This window comes from Hemiscyllium ocellatum, chromosome 2, assembly GCF_020745735.1.
Source record: "Hemiscyllium ocellatum isolate sHemOce1 chromosome 2, sHemOce1.pat.X.cur, whole genome shotgun sequence".
NCBI lineage: Eukaryota > Metazoa > Chordata > Chondrichthyes > Orectolobiformes > Hemiscylliidae > Hemiscyllium > Hemiscyllium ocellatum.
The window spans coordinates 30905042-30924570 of NC_083402.1; the positions used below are offsets into that span (position 1 = coordinate 30905042).

The window sequence follows — 19529 nt, forward strand, 5'->3', positions numbered from 1 at the left end:
AAACTTCTTCAGCCTTTTTCACATCGTACCCTGGAAACTTTTTTGGCCATGCCAGGGCAGTGGATGGATTTTATATTTACCATCTCACTGAAAGCTGGTATGTCTAGCACTGTGGCACTCCTTTAGTACTGCATTGACATGTCATATTAAATAAATGCATAGGTTGTGGCCACAGTGCACAACCTTATGAGCCAAAAGCAAATGTTCCTCTTGTTTTTTTATATATCTCTCCCAGGCAATAATTTGTACATAGACCCCTCTGGAATTAGCAGTTGGAAACTTTATAGCCAAGTGTGCCAAATACAGGCTGGTAAAGAAAGAGGGTGGAGAAGCAGTGAGTTGAAAAGGAAAAGACACCTAGTGATGGGATTCCTTCCCTACAAACTAAGTAGCTATACTGAAAGCTCCAGTATGTGGTTAACAGTTCCTTTTCTACTATACAACTTACAGAGTCATACAGTCATAGAGACATACAGCACAGAAACAGACCCTTCAGTCCAACTTGTCCATGCCAACCAAATATCCAATCCCAATCTAGTTCCTCCGTGGAAACTGACCCTTTGATCTAACAAGTCCACACTGACCATGTTCCCAAACTAAATTAGTTCCACTTGCCTGTCTTTGGATCATGTCCCTTCAAACCTTTCCTATTGATGTACTTATCCAAATGTTTTTTACAAGTTGTAACTGCATCCACCACTTTCTGTGGCAGTTCATTCCACACATGACCACATACTGTGTGAAAAAGTTGCTCTTTACGTCTCTTTTAAATCTGTCACCTTAGAAATATGCCCCTTGTTTTGAACTCCCTCATCCTAGGGAAAAGACCTCCATAAAGAGAGAAACAGAACATCACAGAGACCAAACAAAAGCGCAGAAAACTAAAACACACTGAGACAGAGAAACAGAACAGGACTGACGCACAAACAGCAGCAGGACGCTGACAGACCGAGTAAAATAAACATTCTATTCTCTAGTTGTGAAACACGACGAGCGAAATTCCATATTAAATAGTGAAGGTCTTCCATAGAAGAAGTTTGTGATGCCACTTCCATTTGGGTTTATTAGTTCAATGTTCCCCACGGCCTATTTGTGACAAATTGTTCCAGGCAGCTTTTGTTTAATCTAACATTTAGCAATTTTGTACAATTAGTAAATTTGAACATCACTTGTCTACAAATCAGCATGGCTTACTTCAGTGTACAGTACAGGAAGAAAATTAATTAGATCTCAATTTACCATGAAGAGTCTAATTAACCCAAAACTGAGCACTCTATTATTGTCCCAATGAAAATAAATTAGCGTCACTGGGTTCTGGATTCTTAATTTACTCTGGCAATCTGTGCAGAGAGAATGAGCCATGTATTACAATACTGCAGTTTAACAACAATCTGCATACATAAAACCCTTCTGGAATTAGCAATTGAAAACTTTTACACTCAGAAGTGGGGAAGAGGGTAGACAGGCAGTGAATTGAAAAGGGAAAAACAAAATGGGATGGGATCCCTTCTCTACAAACCCTGCAACTACACGGAACGCTGCAACATGTGGTTAGCAGTGATTCACAGAATTGGAATACCACATGAGAGTCTGCAGTTTGTGACAGTCAGGGAATAAATCACTTATCAGGAACAGGAAAAAAAGTCACCAGGTCCAAAACCCACTGTCCCAACTTACCATATATTTAAGTTTATAGGCCACCTGCCCTTTTCAGTGTAACACGCAGCTCCCTGAAGATATAAACTGACGGCCCAGTGGGCAGCATGATTTAGTGGAGGAACTGTCCATTCTTCCTGGTTTCTGATCTGACTCTCATAAGAACAACATGATACAAGGGCCAGTGTGTGCGGAGGAGAAGAAAAGGCAGACTTTCTTCACAGCTTCCAACTGTTTGAATAAACACCAGGATAGGATAGGTTTAAAAGGCTTTGGTTCCTTAATTCAGACAGTTCTATAACTGCAGGCATGAATAGTTTCCCATATTTTTCTAGAACAATAATTTCCAGTCAGAATGGGAAAGAAGCATCATGAGGAAAGGAACCAACAGAAAGGAAGGGGTTACGTTGAGGGGGGCTTCTTTAAGCCACCAGTACCTGACAGTTAACACCAAACACAAACGCCAATAGGCTTGGCACCTCCCTTCAGACTCATATCCTCCACTATTTCATATCTTAAATGGCAAACAGAGAAGCAGAATATCACATACAGACCATTCACAAATTTGCTGACAACATATGAGAAGACATTTCTTCATCAAGGAATTTGTAAAACTCTCTCCCCAGGAGGCTGTGGATGCAACATCATCAGATATGTTAAAGATCGATATCATGGACAAAGGAATTACCTCAGTGTAGACTTGTGTAAAAAAACTAAACGGACTGGAACTGAACATAAAATGTTCAAAAAATGGCTGCCAAAAATCACCTAACTGTACAGCCCCCAGCTCTAAGTGGACATAGAGTCAAAGAGATCAACAACACGAAAACAGACCCTTCCGTCCAACTCATCCATGCTGACCAGATGTCCCGAATTAATCTAGTTCCATTTGCCAGCATTTAGCACATTTCCCTCTAAACCCTGCCTATTCACATACCCATCCACTTGCCTTTTAAATGTTGTAACTGTACCAGCTCCACCACTTCCTCTGGCAGCTCCACCCTTTACATGAAGAAGTTGACCCTCAGGTCAACTTTTAAAACTTTCACCTCTCACCTTAAACTTATGCCCTCTAGTTTTGGACTCCATTACCCGGGATAAAAATCTTGGCTATTTATCCTATCCATGCCCCTCTAAACCTTATAAACCTCTATAATGTCACCCTTCAACCTCTGACACTCCAGTGAAAACAGCCCCAGCCTATTCAGCCTCTCCCAATAGCTCAAACCCTCTAATCCCAGCAACATTGTTGTAAATCTTTTCTGCACACTTTCCAAAAGCAGGGAAACAAGAATTGAATGCAGTTTTCCAAAGTGGCCTAACCAATGTCCTGTACAGCTTGAACATGACCGCCCAACTCCTATACTCAACGTACTGACCAATAAAGGCAAGCATACCAAACACCTTCTTCACAATCTTGTCTACCTGTGACTTCACCTTCAGGGAGCTATGAATCTGCACTCAAAGGTTGCTTTGAACTGCAACACTCCCCAGGACACTACCATTCAGTGGATTCTGGATCGGTGGTGCTGGAAGAGCACAGCAGTTCAGGCAGCATCCAATGAGCAGCGAAATCAACATTTCGGGCAAAAGCCCTTCATCAGGAATAAAGGCAGTGAGCTGGAAGCATGGAGAGATAAGCTAGAGCGGGGTGGTGTGGGGAGAGAGTAGCATAGAGTATAATGGGTGAGTGGGGGAGGAGATGAAGGTGATAGGTCAGGGAGGAGAGGGTGGAGTGGATAGGTGGAAAAGGAGCTAGGCAGGTCGGACAAGTTCGGACAAGTCATGGGGACAGTGCTGAGCTGGAAGTTTGAAACTAGAATGAGGTGGGGGAAGAGGAAATGAGGAAGCTACTGAAGTCCACATTGATGCCCTGGGGTTGAAGTTTTCCGAGGCGGAAGATGAGGCGTTCTTCCTCCAGGCGTCTGGTGGTGAGGGAGTGGCAGTGAAGGAGGCCCAGGACCTCCATGTCCTCGGCAGAGTGGGATGGGGAGTTGAAATGTTGGGCCACGGGGCAGTATGGTTGATTGGTGCGGGTGTCCCGGAGATGTTCCCTAAAGCGCTCTGCTAGGAGGCGCCCAGTCTCCCCAATGTAGAAGAGAATGCATCGGGAGCAACGGATACAATAAATGAAATTAGTGGATGTGCAGGTAAAACTTTGATGGATGGGGAAGGCTCCTTTAGGGCCTTGGATAGAGGTGAGGGAGAAGGTGTGGGCACAGGTCTTACAGTTCTTGCGGTGGCAGGGGAAAGTGCCAGGATGGGAGGGTGGGTCGTAGGGGGGGGCGTGGACCTGACCAGGTAGTCACGGAGGGAACGGTCTTTGCGGAAGGCGGAAAGGGGTGGGGAGGGAAATATATCCCTGGTGGTGGGGTCCTTTTGGAGGTGGCAGAAATGTCGGCGGATGATCTGGTTTATGCGAAGGTTTGTAGGGTGGAAGGTGAGCACCAGGGGCGTTCTGTCCTTGTTACAGTTGGAGGGGTGTGGTCTGAGGGCGGAGGTGCAGGATGTGGACAAGATGCGTTGGAGGGCATCTTCAACCACGTGGGAAGGGAAATTGCGGTCTCTAAAGAAGGAGGCCATCTGGTGTGTTCTATGGTGGAACTGGTCCTCCTGGGAGCAGATACGGCGGAGGCGGAGGAATTGGGAATACAGGATGGCATTTTTGCAAGAGATAGGGTGGGAAGAGGTGTAATCCAGGTAGCTATGGGAGTCGGTGGGTTTGTAAAAAATGTCAGTGTCAAGTCGGTCATCATTAATGGAGATGGAGGTGTCCAGGAAGGGGAGGGAGGTGTCAGAGATGGTCAGGGTGGAATGTGTTGGTGAAGTTGATGAATTGCTCAACCTCCTCGCGGGAGCACGAGGTGGTGCCAATGCAGTTATCAATGTAGCGGAGGAAGAGGTGGGGAGTGGTGCCAGTGTAATTACGGAAGATCAACTGTTCTACGTAGCCAACAAAGAGACAGGCATAGCTGGGGCCCATACATGTGCCCATGGCTACCCCTTTAGTCTGGAGGAAGTGGGAGGATTCAAAGGAGAAATTGTTAAGAGTGAGGACCAGTTCGGCCAGACGAATGAGAGTGTTGGTGGAAGGGTACTGTTGGGGACATCTGGAGAGGGAAAAACGGAGGGCTTGGAGGCCCTGGTCATGGCGGATGGAGGTGTACAAGTCTTGCCCTGATTTGTCCTACCAAATGGAACACCCCACATTTATCTAAATTAAACTCCACCTGCAACTTCTCGGCCCATTGGTCCATCTGTTCAAGATCAAGTTGGATTCTGAGATAGCCTTCTTCACTATCTACTACACTACTAATTTTGGTGTCATCTGCAAATTTATTAACCATTCCTCCTGTATTCATATCTGAATCATTTATATAAGTGACAACAAGCTTGTGAAGACCCAGGAGTTTGTAAACAGAATATGGAAGCATGAAAATTCTAGCTTGATGTAGAAACAGAGGGGATCGAAGAAGAATTTCAAAGGGACACAGCATGATTGATATCTTTGGATCAGAGTGGTGCTGGAAAAGCACAGCAGGTCAAGCAGCATCCGAGGGGCAGGACAATCGGTGTTTCAGGCAAAAGCCCTTCATCAGGAACTCCTGATTCTTCAAAACTGACCTAGCACTATTTTGAGTTTTGAGATATCGCAAGAAACCTGGCAAAGAACAGCCACTCTGCAAAAAACTTTGACCAAGGGAGGGCAAGGAGGAATAAACACACTTTTCTTATTCTTTTCTGGGATGGGGAGTCACTGGTTAGCCCAGCACTTATTGCCCATCCCTAACTGCCCTTGAATATATTGTTTTGATCTGTTTCCTTGAACCATGCAGTCCCCGGGCTATAGATACCTACACAGCTGTTAGGAATGTTGTTCTAGGATTTCAACCGAGTGACATTGATATTGTTCCAAGTCAGGTTAGTGTGCAGCTTTTGTGCTGGGTATTGCTCCAACTATCAGAGAGTTAGGCCCCAGCTTCAATTGACTCCAGTTTTGTGAGGGTTTGTCAATGTTATACACTGTTGAATGCAGCCTTGATGTAAAGGGCTGTCATTCTCACCTCACCTCTGGAATTCAGCTGTTTTGTCCATGTTTGAACCAACGTCAAGAGGTCAGGGTAATGAGATCAGGAGCTGAGTGGCCCTGGCGGAACCCAAACTGGGCGTTGCTGAGCAGGTTATTGCTGAGCAGATGCTGCTTGATAGCACTGTTGATGACACCTTCCATCACTTTACTGATGATTGAGAGTAGACTGATGGGGCAGTAATGGAGGGCCAAAGGGCCTCTTCCTGGGCTGTAAATTTTCTTTATCGGCCAGGTTGGATTTGTCCTGCTTTTAGTGGACAGGACAATTTTTCACATTGTCAGGTAGATGCCAGTGTTGTAGCTATGGTTCAGGACATGGTAAGTTTTGGAACAGAGGACTCCAGTACAATTGCCAGAATGTTGACATTCCTGATGAAGGGCTTTTGCCTGAAATGCCAATTTTCCTGCTCCTTGGATGCTGCCTGACCTGCTGTGCTTTTCCAGCACCACTCTAATCTAGACTCTGATCTCCAGTATCTGCAGTCATCACTTTTGCTTAGAATGTTGACATGGCCCATAGCCTTTGCAGTTTCTAGTGACTTCAGGCATTTCCTAATAAATTGGCTGAAGACTTGATTCTGTGATAGTGGGAATTGCTGGAGGAGGCTGAAGTGGATCATCCATTTAATTGTTGCAAATGCTTCAGCCTCATCTTTTGCTCTTCCATCATTGAGGATGAGACATATGTAAGAGCCTCCTCTTTCAGTGAGTTGCTTATTTGTACACCACTTGTTTGCGATTCAATGAGGCAAGACTACAGAATATCTGCAGGTGCTCGGAACTGAGAGTTTAAAAGTGCGGTGCTGGAAAAGCACAGCAGGTCAGGCAGCAACTGAAGAACAGGAGAATTGACGTTTCGGCCATAAGCCATTCATCAGGACTGGGGAGGGGGAAAGGGGCTGAGATATAAGTAGGGGGTGGGGATGAGGCTTGGGAGAGAAGGTAGGTGGGGTGGCAATAGGTGGATGCAGGAGGGAGGTGATTGTAATAGGTCTGTGGGGAAGGATGAGTGGATAGATAGGAAGTAAGATGGATAGGTAAGGAGGGCACTGCTGAGTCACAGGGCAATTTTACCTGAGCAATTTCTCACATTGTTGGGTAGATCTCAGAATTGGTGCTATACTGAAATAGCTTGGCCAGGTAGTGGCAAGCTCTGGAGCACAAGGCCTGTTGCTGGAATATTGTCAGGATTCATAGCCTTTGCAATATTAACAACCTGAGGCCTGGAAGCAAAAGTAGCGTAGGCCCCACTATCAGGTCAACCTTCTTGAGTCAAGTAATCCTGTTGAGAGTTGAATTCCCAAGTAGGAAAGGTACAAAAAGGAGCTTTTAAAGTGAGCTCCACTGCACAGGTCTGCACCTATTACTGATCTTTCCTCTTCTGCTTTCTGCCTTGTAACACTCGAGACACTTCCTACTTGCTGAAGCCTACCAGAGGCTTGCTACACTTGCTGTCACTGAAACTCCAGCCCACTTAATGAACATAAGGGGCTGCTCACACAGGTCCGCAAATAACAATCGTTGCTTCCCCATCGTTCAGGCAGGTCAATTATCAGACGGGAGTTTGAATGGATTTATTTAAACGTTATCTTATCATGAATATTGGAAGGGCCTTCATATTCCTGAATTTGTCAGTTTGTCCGATAAAAATCCAGGCTGTGCTCTCTAGGCTATTGGCCCAGCAACTTAATCACTGCATTGCTGCTGTTCCATGCTTGATTCCTGAACCAAAGCTTGAATCACAGCCTTCAAAATCAAAAGGCCAGTTGCCATGATTATGTGGTTATGGATGGTTAAAAGATCTGCATAGCACTCTTCAGCCCATTATTTAATAAATAGCATGTGCTGAATTATCATGAGAAAGTTTACACTTTAGTTAAAATTGTAGACAGATGATTGTTATGCACATACCCTCAGCATTTCCCGAAATGTATCAGCAACCACACACCAGATAGAAGTGACAAACGGGCCTCCACCATTGTGCGATTGTAATAGCTTAATGAAGTGAAGATCCACACATGCTGTTGCTCAGGGCGATAATGATCAGGGTGAAGATGAGAAAGATTTGATAGCATAGTACCGTGTAAAGAATCAGTAGTTACCTTTATATTCTCAGCTGAAACACGGGCAGAATTTTCTGGCAGATAATCCAAAAGCTTTTTGGGAGGCTGATGGCAACGCAGGCAGAGGTGGAGAGATGTGCAGAGGACAGTCAAATGGGACACACAGATGAAAAATGTGACATGGTTAAAAAGCTCAGGAGCCAAATGCGACACTTGGCATCAAATAAACACAGAAATACACCAACAGAGTGAAAATGATGAAGCAAAGCCGACATGATAACATGTCTTTCTACAGAAGGTCCTGGCCTAAATAAAGTTGCCACTTGGCAAATATATTTGCAAATGTCGGCTATCAATTGGCCAAATGATGCAAATAAGTCAAATTGTGATTAAAGTAATTGGTTGAAAAAGCACATTAATTAATACTAGGCTGACAGACTATTTGGCTATGATAACAAATGTGCAAAGTTTTTAAGATAAACAGCAAATTCAATATTGGGTCTTGTAGTGACAGTGTGGATAGTGCTATAATTTACCATTTTAATAAATTCACCCTTGACTATTCCAAACTGTTATTCATTGGATCTAGACAAATCAACTGGAAGCAACAATTCAAGCCTAAAAAAACCTGACTCCAAATCTACAACCTGCTGTCTACAAAATACAGGCTGTTAATTTACTTTATTTGGGAAGTACTACAAATTAGTGATCGGCACTGCCATGACAATCATTTTTTTCACACTGAATACTCACTGTTCACTGCAATGTACTGCAATTATGACTATCTAGATAACTCATACTGTTCAAACCACATCACACTGGCCTCACTTACCGGGTGTCCAAATTCCAGTTCTGAAAAGAATTTATACCAGGGTTCGTTTTCTAAATCTATTTCATCTGGGGTTATTCGCCCACCCTGAAGCAGAAGTGAAAGTAAAAAAGGGAGAGGAAAGAGGCAAACTAAACAAAATGGGAATGTTAAATCACATCACCTCAAAACTCCACTTACTGAAACAAGATTTTAAAAAAGCAAAAACTAAATTACAGTTAAAAATAATAAGGGATAAAGAATGCTATATCGAACTGAAGTATCAAAGGGAGACTTTTCTTTTTAAGTGGTTACTCATCTTACACTGTAAAGGTATCATTCAGCGCTTCTTGTTTATGTTGAGCACCTTTATTTATTTAAAAAGCAGCCAACTTGCATCTAATGTTCTGGGAGTTAATAGGATTTCTCTCAAGCACAAGCAGCAGAGGGCAGCAAATACCCAAGCCATTCCTGACAGCACAGGTGATATGAGAGGTGCTGCTTTCTTTCACAAGCACAAACAGAACGATCAAATGTACAGCAAACAGATCATCAACAAGCAAGTTATAAACAACTGACTGACAGCTTTGCAACAATTGTTTTGAAATTGTCTGAATTCAACAATTTCCCCATTAAAGTTGTTCAACTTAGAGATGCCTTTAAAGAAAACTTAAGTACTTAATGTAAGAATATAAAACAAATTGAAATCCAGATTAATGCCGTCAAAAAGTTTCTGTTTGAGGTCAGTTTTGAAGAGATTTTTTTCTTGGTAAATGCACCAGAACAAATATTAGTAAATTAATGTGTCAATATAAAGGCAACGTGAGAGTAGCTGTGCTTAGGTTAAATCTCACTTTTAGAAATACATCAGAAAGACTCTCACTGGCACACATCTAGCTCACACTAGTTCTTCCTAACCAAGAAACTGAGGAAATTAGATATTGAAAGGACGTTTTTGGAGAAAGTAAAGATATTTACCCATGCCTACATCAATAACTCTATAGTTCGAGGGAGAGCATTGAGTTTCAAGTGCATTGACTGCAAATCCAAGAATTTTTTTCATTGGCAAATCCCAAATGAAAGATATTTGAAATAACTGCAGTGACTCTGCTTTCCTTAAGAATTGGTCAGCAATGAGTTCATTATTTACAGACAGTGAAAGGTAATATGTGATTATAATCATTCAGCCAATCTCATGACCAGCGTGCTGGGTGGTAGCAAACATATCTCACGATTCATTACTATCAATACTTCACTGCATTGTAGGTACTATCATCCATAAAAGGCTATGAAAGACGGAAGATGAGCACTCCTCTAATTTACTTTCCCACCTCTTCATGGTTACTCCTAAGAATTCCACTGCTGGCTTCTAGGGGAAAGAGAGAGGGGAATTCTTGGGTTGGCATGTGGCATACACAGGATTGTTCTGATAGGAACTTTTATTCTGCTGTTTTAGCTGAACACCAGGATGAACCTTATTTTTTTTCCCTGCTCCGATTTCTCGATTTGATTTTTTAAAAATTAGTAGCAGAATGAACTGTAAACATTTCTAAGTGAATTGTTTTGCAATTTAAATTGCATTTTAAAACACACTGGTTTTATTCTCTTTCTCCCAATCCAACCAACCAACAGGACGGTTTGATCCACAGGAACATGGTTACAGAGGAACTCAGGGGTATGTGCTGGCAGCAGTGTCAGATCCGTATATTTTCCTCTATTCTGATTTGTTGAAAACTTATCCTTTGAAATTGTAAAACCTTGCTGAATGTCAGATTTCTAAAGAGGGGGAGTGGGGTACATACATGCTGGGAAAGACAAGATAAATTAATTAGTACTTCAAAAAAAACTTAGTTTGTGGTAATTTGTAGGAGGATGGTAAGGGGAGGCACCTTTCAAGGAACATGGAGAGTTAATTAAAGAAGGAATCAGTGCACTGATAAAACGAAGAGCTAGGAGGTAAACTGTCATGGATGTGGATGGTATGTAAGCAATTTTGTTTTTGTGTGCAACTCAGTTTAAAAATTTTTTTGTTTAAAATAGTTATCTTTATGAGCTTATTTGTCCCACAAATCTCTAATTAAATATTGACTTGATCATCTGCAAAGGGCTTTGAACTAGAATGCATATAACTAGATAAAATGTACACACATAGGACTGCTACAGTTAACTCTAATCATTTCGACCTTCTGGTGTTTATAATCAGATTGAGAGATGGTGAATTTGCCTTTTTTTGGTGCCATTGGCTGTTTAATAAGGCACAAAACAGGAAAAATCCTACGATTAGAGCTCAGCATATTTTAGATTAATGCATTTTTTGAATCCTTGGTAGCATAGCCAATGATTCAAAACATGTCTTTTTGTAGCAAGTTTGAATCATTTCTTGAGTGTCTAACCCTTCTTCATGGGAGTCACCTTGTATCCAACTCCAGTGGCCTCCCTTCTTTCGAGAGTTCAGACAGTGAGCAACAACAGTCTATCTTGATCAAGCACAGCATCAATAAAACCTGCTTCCGTCTTCACTCAATGTCCAGCCAATACAACTGGATAATGAACAAGATGCTTTGGGAATCAAAGGGACCCCAGCTTTTTTTTAAAATTCACAATACAGAACAACCTCGGTTATCCGAAAGTCGATTATCTGAACAAGGTCTCAAGGTCCCATTAAAAGATTATCCGACCAATCAGTAATCCGAACAAAACACTCTCTGCCTGTCCTGTTCAGATAATCGAGGTTGTTCTATACATATTATTGATTTTGAGGAGGAAACTAAATGTAATGTCTCCAAGTTTGCAGATGACACAAAGCTGGGTGGAGGGTAAAGTTTGAAGAGTATACGATTTTATCAAGTTGAGTGAGTGGGCAAATGAATTACAGGTAAAGTATAATGTGGGTAAATTTGAGGTTATTCACTTTGGTAGCAAAAACAGCAGATTATTATCTGAATGGAGATAGATTGGGATAGGGCGATACAACAAGACCTGGGTGTCCTTATAACCAGTCGCTGTAAGTAAGCACACAGGTGTAGCAGGCAGTAAAGAAGGCAAATGATATGTTGGTTTTCACAGCGAGATGATTCAAGTGCAGGACCAGGGATGTTTTTCTACAATTATACAGGGCATTGGTGAGACCACACCTGGAATACTGTGCACAGTTTTGGTCTCCTTATCTCAGGAAGGATATTCTGGCTATGGAGGGAGTGCGAAGGTTTACTGGGCTGATTTCTGGATGGCAGGAGTGACAGAAGACAGATTGGATCGGTTAAGACTATAGACATTGGAGTTCAGAGAATGTGACAGGATCTGGTAGAAATCTATAATTTGAACTAGACAGGGTAAATGTAGGAATGTATGTTCCCAATGCCCAGGGAGTCCAGAACCAAGAGTCACAGCTCAAGGACATGGGGTAAACCGTTTAGGAGAAATTTCTTAACTCAGAGACTGGTGAGCCTGTGGAATTCTCTGCCACAGAAAATCAGTTAAGGCCAAAACATTGAATGTTTTCAAGAATGAGTTAGATATAGTTCTTAGGGCTAAAGGGATCAAAGTGTATGGGATGAAAGCAGGAATTGGATGATCAGCCATGGTCATATTGGATATTGGAAGAGACTAAAGGGCCAAATAGCCTACTCATGCTCCTGTTTCCTATGTTTCTAGGACTCCAAAAGTTAGTCTGGTTTTTATAGCTCAGTCACTCTCTAGCTCTTTGAAAACCATGCACAGAGGTTAAGCTGTGTCACATTCCAATTTATTGCTCATTAACGTCACAATAGGTCTAAATTATGGAACAGCCAAACACATTCAGTGGAACTATGAATTCCCATCATGTTAATTTTCAACCTTTAGCATCACAACAACTGCCCTACTAATATGTTGTGATGTTGCTTTTGAAGAATTTCTCAACAGAAAAAAATGGCAGAAATAGAATGCTTTATACAAATGATGATTGGATCATTCTACATTGATCAAGATTAAATGTTTTACTTTGTTTGCAAAAGACACAATAGGTAACACATGAGACAATCATTACAAGATCTCTGATTAACCTCAAAGGATGCACATAAAGCTTACAGGGAGAAATCTGTCTCAAATATTCAATGGAACAGCTGTCTGTTCAAAGCATCAAAGCTTCAGCCAAGTTTTTTGTAAATTAATAAAAATCTGGCAGATGATGGATACATTCACTGTTGCTTACAAAAAAATAGACTGAATCTTCCATCTTCCCCAAGAGTATAAAAAATACTCTGGAGTCTATTTAAATGAACATTAATTACCATGTACAACCCAATTTGCAGCCATTTGTTTTCTATGCTGGATGACACAATTTTTAAATTTTCATTTGATTTCAGAGAAGGGATTAAAACTGTATCAGTGTTCTCTGCAGAATGCTAAAACGCAGTGAGGTGGGTGAAATCAACTCCCTCAGTGAAATGCCCCATTCCCAACCACATTCCTTAACCTCTTCAGCTGGCTGTGAAGACTTTTAATTCACTCCAGCTGCATCACACTTCAAGTTAACTGTGGTTCAGAAGTTAAAAACGAGGTAAAAACAATGACTGCAGATGCTGGAAACCAGATTCTGGATTAGTGGTGTTGGAAGAGCACAGCAGTTCAGGCAGCATCCAAAGTGCAGCACTGCTTTCACTGCACTTTGGATGCTGCCTGAACTGCTGTGCTCTTCCAGCACCACTAATCCAGAATGCGGTTCAGGAGTTAGCAGCTCAGTTTACTAACATAGCCAAACACAGCAGTCACAATAAAACACATTACCCAGAGGAGACTCCTAAACAGCAGAAAGACATTCATTTAAGAGAAACTGATCTGATCGACATCTCTCACAGACACTGTCAGGAAAGTGTCTGATTTAATTGGGATTCATGATAAATAAGCTAAATTCAAGGCAATGAACTAACATGTACTTCCCCTCCTGGAAGAATGAATATCAGGAGGGGACCATGCATAGTACATGCTCACCTCGTCAATCAGAATCTAATCACACTGCCTTAGACCAGTTTATGGCAATCATTGGTTAACTGTGGTTGTGATTTGTAAAGGGTTAACATGTTTGGTTTTTTCAGTTGTATTGTGCAGAAAGAGAAAACAGAGAAGACAGTACTCCAGTTAACCAAGGACCTGTATTCCATTGTGAATCAGTCAAATTCACTGCCTCATTAATTGTCATTTCTGCTGCACTTATTTTGATCGCTTAAGTTGTGTATCTTTTCTAAACACACGCGGAGTGGTTTTGTATTTGTTCAGACCCTAGCACAATTCGTGCTGCATGAGTCTAAAACAAGGAGCCAATTACAAGGTTTACTCGAATGAAAGTAACTTTTTGATTAGATTTTTTAGATTAGATTCCCTACAGTGTGGAAACAGGCCCTTTGGCCCAACAAGTCCACACTGACCCTTCGAAAAGTAACCCACCCAAACCCATTTCCCTCTGACTAATGCACCTGACACCATGGGCAATTTAGCATGGCCAATTCACCTAACCTGCACATCTTTGGACTGTGGGAGGAAACCAGAGCACCCGGAGGAAACCCACACAGACATAGGGAGAATGTGCAAACTCCAGGCAGACAGTTGCCTGAGGCTGGAATTGAAACTGGGTCCCTGGTGCTGAGGCAGCAGTGCTAACCACTGAGCCACTGTGTAAATAATAACATGGTTATGATAAAGATGACAAGTGTTTACATCATACTTGCATTTTTGTGTGTGTTTGTAAAAGGAAAAGTGTCAATTGCAAGCAGGTCAAGAAAATGCAGTTTTAAAGAATATCTCCAGCTTTCTTGAGGTTTTAGGTTTTGACCTGATACCATGGTTGGCTCATTGATGTCTTGGTCCTCATCAGTAGTGAAAGCTGTAGATATCCTTGAACTTTCAATAAATGCATGTTTCTCCAATTTTCTTTATTACAGGGTACTGTTCTTTTGAAAAACTGGGTGAAATGGTGAAAAAGAGAGCAGGCTGCTTTTCTACTGTTATGAATGCATTTTCTTCTCTCTCCTCTGCCTCAAAGGCAGTTGCCTGACATAAAGTTCCTTTGTGTATTCCTTTGACTGCTTTCATTGCTTTTTCCCCATGTTGGATAATTTGCAGGTAACTGTCATCGCATATTGTGCAATCATTTGGATGACCTGTTAGTTTCAGTTCAGACTAGGTCTTGTTAATTAATCTAATAATCACTGAGGCATCTCAAAGCTGTGCTTTTCTTTTTAAAAAAAAATCAGATGATAGAAATTAAAAATTAATAGTTGACTTTTATCACTAATAATCTTGATTGTAAAGCACCAGACCAGCAACAAATTACAATATCTGACAGTATAATGGCAATCATTACAAAGTAAAGGTATCAGAAAAGAACTGACGTTTTAAGATGGAGAATGCCCATCAAATTAGCTGGTGGAAATGGAAATGGTGGACTGAAAGGCAAAAAGGTGTTGTATCCACATAAGAACTTCTGAATTGCATGAATAGTGATCAAGGGGTTAAACACAACATCCAAATAAAAAGTTAATAGGATCTCGGAAAACAATTTAACAAAATCGAAACAGACCTTTAAGCAAATAAGATTATGCAGGAAATCTGAAGTAGAACTGTGCTGAACAAGCTCTTTAAGGTTTAAGGATAGCATTGTATATTGATCTTAGAAATGATATATGTATCTCATTCTGCAACGGTGAATTGCAAATAGCCACAACAATGAAAAGAGTTTGAAAGTGGAATGTACTCAATGACCAATGAAGGTAAGCTACCAAACATCTTCTTCACTACCCTGCCTACCTGCAACGCTACTTTCTAGAAACTATGAATTAACATCCCTAGGTCCCTCTATCCTACCACGTATAAATCCTCCCCTGGTTTGCCTTACCAAAATGCAACACTTTACATTTATTTAATTTAAACTCCATCTACCAATTCTCAGCCCACTGGCCTATCTGATCAAGATTAGATTGTGCTCTTAGATAACCTTCTTCACAGTGCACCATACCACCAAATTTGGAGTCATCCGTAAAGTTACTAACCATACCTCCCATATTCCCATCCAAATTGTTGATAGAAATGTCAAACAAGAGTGAACACAGAACTGATCCTTGTGGCACACTGCTGGTCACAGGCCTCCAATCTGAACAACAATCCTCTAGCACCACCCTCTGCCTTTTAATTTGTGCTTCACGTATGAGTAGCCTCAAGTCCCTTTGTGCAGCTTTCCACAGTTTTCTCTCTCCTTAAATAATATTCAACAATATTCAGTTCTCTTGCTCTGCTCTCCAACATGAATGTCACATTTTCTGACATTATGTTTCACTTAACCTTTCAATATCTCCCCCTAAACTGTTTGTATCCCTCTCACAAATGATCTTTCCCTTATTTTAGTGTCATCTGCAAATTTGGCGAGATTACATTCACTTCCTTTATGTCACTGATATGCATTCTAAACAGTCACAGTCCTGATTCCATGGGTCACCAAACTGAGAAAGAACCTTATTCTCACTCACTTTTTCCTGCTCAGGATCCAATTCTCTACTCATTAGTGTTTAATATATTTATTTGCAAATTGGACAGAATGATTCCAGATTTTAGTCACTCGAAAAAAGTGCATCTACAATGTTCAAAGGTTTAGAAGAAAGATAATGGTTGCAATCTTTAGCAGGAGAAATTCTAATGCATCAACAGGGCAATCACTTCGAAACATTCACGCATCAGTGATTAATGAAGGATTTCCTGTTCATATTAATGGCATTCAGACTTCCAACTTTTGACCATGAAGGTATGCAGTGCATAATTCTCTACAAATAACAGACTGAATTACATGGTCAGCCAAGAATTTCAGGATGCAGTGTAGACATCATCTGGAGTAAACTGTCATTTTGAGGTTTAGACTGTGCTACTAATGTCAATAACTTAGGAATGGTTGATGTCCAGCATTAAAAGCATAATACACATGCTCAGCATTCTATTCAAGCATTACAAGTGATCCTTTTTGCTGAAGTGTCACTGAGCATTAACTCTGCTTTCTTCCCATAGGTAGTCTCAGACCTACAGAGTTTCATCAGCAATTTCTGTTTTTGTTTCAGATCTCCAGCATTTGGTAACTCATTGCATATGAAAGCAATATTACCACATCACCTGCTGGGGAAGGTTTCCACAGCATACATTTTTAGATTAGACTTACAGTGTGGAAACAGGCCCTTCGGCCCAACAAGTCCACACCGACCCGCCGAAGCGCAACCCACCCATACCCCTACATTTACCCCTTACCTAACACTACGGGCAATTTAGCTTGGCCAATTCACCTGACCCGCACATCTTTGGACTGTGGGAGGAAACCAGAGCACCCGGAGGAAACCCACGCAGACACGGGGAGAACGTGCAAACTCCACACAGTCAGTCGCCTGAGTCGGGAATTGAACCCGGGTCTACAGGCGCTGTGAGGCAGCAGTGCTAACCACTGTGCCACCGTGCCACCCACATTTATTCCTCATCAATCTGCAAACAAATCTTCGTGATGAAAAATGATAAAAATATTAACATTTGCTCTTTCAAAAACATTCGCATTGCTGTTTCAAGATTTGAAAGGTACCAGTTGAGTACCTATTGAGGTATCTACTGTAGGATATTTATGTACATTCCCAAATGTTTAAAAAAAAATACAGCATTCAGCAAGAAATAGAAAATGTACAAAAGGTAATGCACCGTGGTGTCATTTTGGTGGTTTGCAGTAATGTCATGATCCCACATTTTTTAATCACCTAGATTCATAGCTGAGAACTATTTCTGGTCCTATAGAACTCCAGTGCATAAGGAGTGCAATTTATACATGAGGCTATGTGCAATCAACACATCTCAGTGAGTCACAGAAAAGCACAGGTTTAAGGAGCCAACATACAAATAATTCTTAATGGCTGCCAAATCCAAGATGTTCCATTGTGCAGAGTGATGTATGAGTAGTTGAGCACAGTGAATCTTTTTCCTGCATTGTTGTATATCCTTCATGCTTTTAATGCTTCTCATTTTTTTTGCAGACATGAATAACTCCTGATAAAGCATTGCAAGAAAAATCACTTCCCAAATACATTTTCACATTTCTTTCTAAGCAAAGCCTGTATTATCCTCTCCCAGGAATGTGAGAAAAAGTCTGACATGAGAGGAAAAGTAAAATTAAAACTACAACTTTCACGTCGCAGTGGGATTAGCAAAACAACATCGACAGATTGAACAACCAATGGATACCTATTTGAGTACATGCCAGTCAGCTTAAAAAAAAGCAATTAGCCAACAATTCCTTCTGCCTAAGAGTCAACTTCCTTCGTCTTTCCACTGAATTGCTGGCTCAAGAATGACAATCACTAAAATTGCATGTTTATAAAATGTTTGATATGGGATTGGAATGAATAAACATAGAACTGTACAAACATTTTTCTAACAGTTGATTTACATAAAAGGAATTAAACTGATGGAAATTTTGTCAAAAGTTTATACTTTCTAATCATACATTCCTTTAACAATTTTGTACATTTCCAATTTTTTTGTGAATGTTAATGTTTTTCACTTTGGTGCATTATTTCTTGGATATGGTCATTACTGCTGGGCCAGCATTTATTACTTATCCCGAATGACCTGACGGTGGTGGTGAGCTGCCTTCTTGAACCACTGCAGTTCTCTGATGAAGGGCCATCCACAGTCCTGTTAGAAAGGCATTCTAGGATTTTGACCTAGTGACAGAGAAAGAATGCTGACATAGTCCTAAGTCAGGATGGATGTGACTTGCAGGAGAATCTGCTCTTATTAATCTGCTGTCCTTGTCCTTCTACGTGGTAGAGGTTACAAGTTTGGAAGATGTCTGAGGAATCTTGGTGGGTAAACTGCAGCGCATCTTGAAAACAGTACACACTGCTGCTAATGTGTGTTGGTGTTGGAGAAAGTGAAGGTAGGAGATAATGGATGTGATGCCAATCAAGTGTACTCCTATGTCCTGGATAGTACAAAACATCTTGAGTGTTGGTAGAGGTGCAGTCATCCAGGCAAGTGAGGAGTACTGCATTGCACTCCTGACCTGTGTCTTGTAGATGTTGGACAGGCTTTGGAAAGTCAGGGGCAGAGTTAAATATTGCAGGATTCCTAGACTCTGGCCTGCTCTTGTAGCCACAATATAGGACTGGTTCAGTTCAGCTTCTGGTCAGTGGTAATTCTCCAGGATGTTGATTGTGAGGGTTTTGGCAATAGCAACACCTTGGGATGTCCCTTACTGGAGAAAGTCACTGCCTGGCACTTGTGTGGGATGGATGGTACTTGCAACTCAAGCCTAAATGTTGTCCCGGTTTAGTTGCATTTGGACATGGACTGTTGTAGTATCTAAGGCATTGTGAATAGGGCTGAACGTGATACAATAATCAGAGAACACTTCTACTTCTGACTTTAAGATGGAAGGACAGTCATTGATGAAGTAGCTAAAGGTATTTGAACCCTGGAAAACTACCCCGAGGAACTCCTGCAGAGATTTCCTGGAGCTGCGATAACTGACTTCCAACAATCACAAATATCTTCCTTTCTACCAGGTATGACTCCAAACAGAGAAACTGGCTGAAAACTGGCAGCTGTGATGCTGAGGGCCTCAGATGGAGAGTTGTGAGAGCTTGGAATGCGTTGCCAGCAGCAGTTGTGGAAGCAAGGTCACTGGGGACATTTAAGAGACTACTGGACATACATATGGTCACAGAAATTTGAGGGTGCATACATGAGGATCAGTGGTTGGCACAACATCGTGGGCTGAAGGGCCTATTCTGTGCTGTACTGTTCTATGTTCTAAGATGTAGAATCCATTCAATAATCAGGCTAAAGATGGTTGCAAGTGTTTCAGGCGTCAACTTTGTTCATTGATGTGCTAGGTTTCCGTATCATTGTGGAAGGA

The 19529-nt window shown here is 41.5% G+C and overlaps 1 protein-coding gene across 1 annotated transcript in view; it reads right to left on the minus strand.

Annotated features, from left to right (window-relative positions):
• LOC132822257 (sorbin and SH3 domain-containing protein 2-like) overlaps positions 1 to 19529 on the minus strand; it is a 306243-nt gene that overhangs the window by 87597 nt on the left and 199117 nt on the right. Inside the window, exons 14-15 of the mRNA XM_060835395.1 lie at positions 8642 to 8725; positions 7872 to 7914 (exon numbers count right to left, since the gene is read on the minus strand). Of these exons, the coding sequence (XP_060691378.1) occupies positions 7872 to 7914; positions 8642 to 8725 (127 nt within the window). The remainder of the gene's footprint in view (positions 1 to 7871; positions 7915 to 8641; positions 8726 to 19529) is intronic.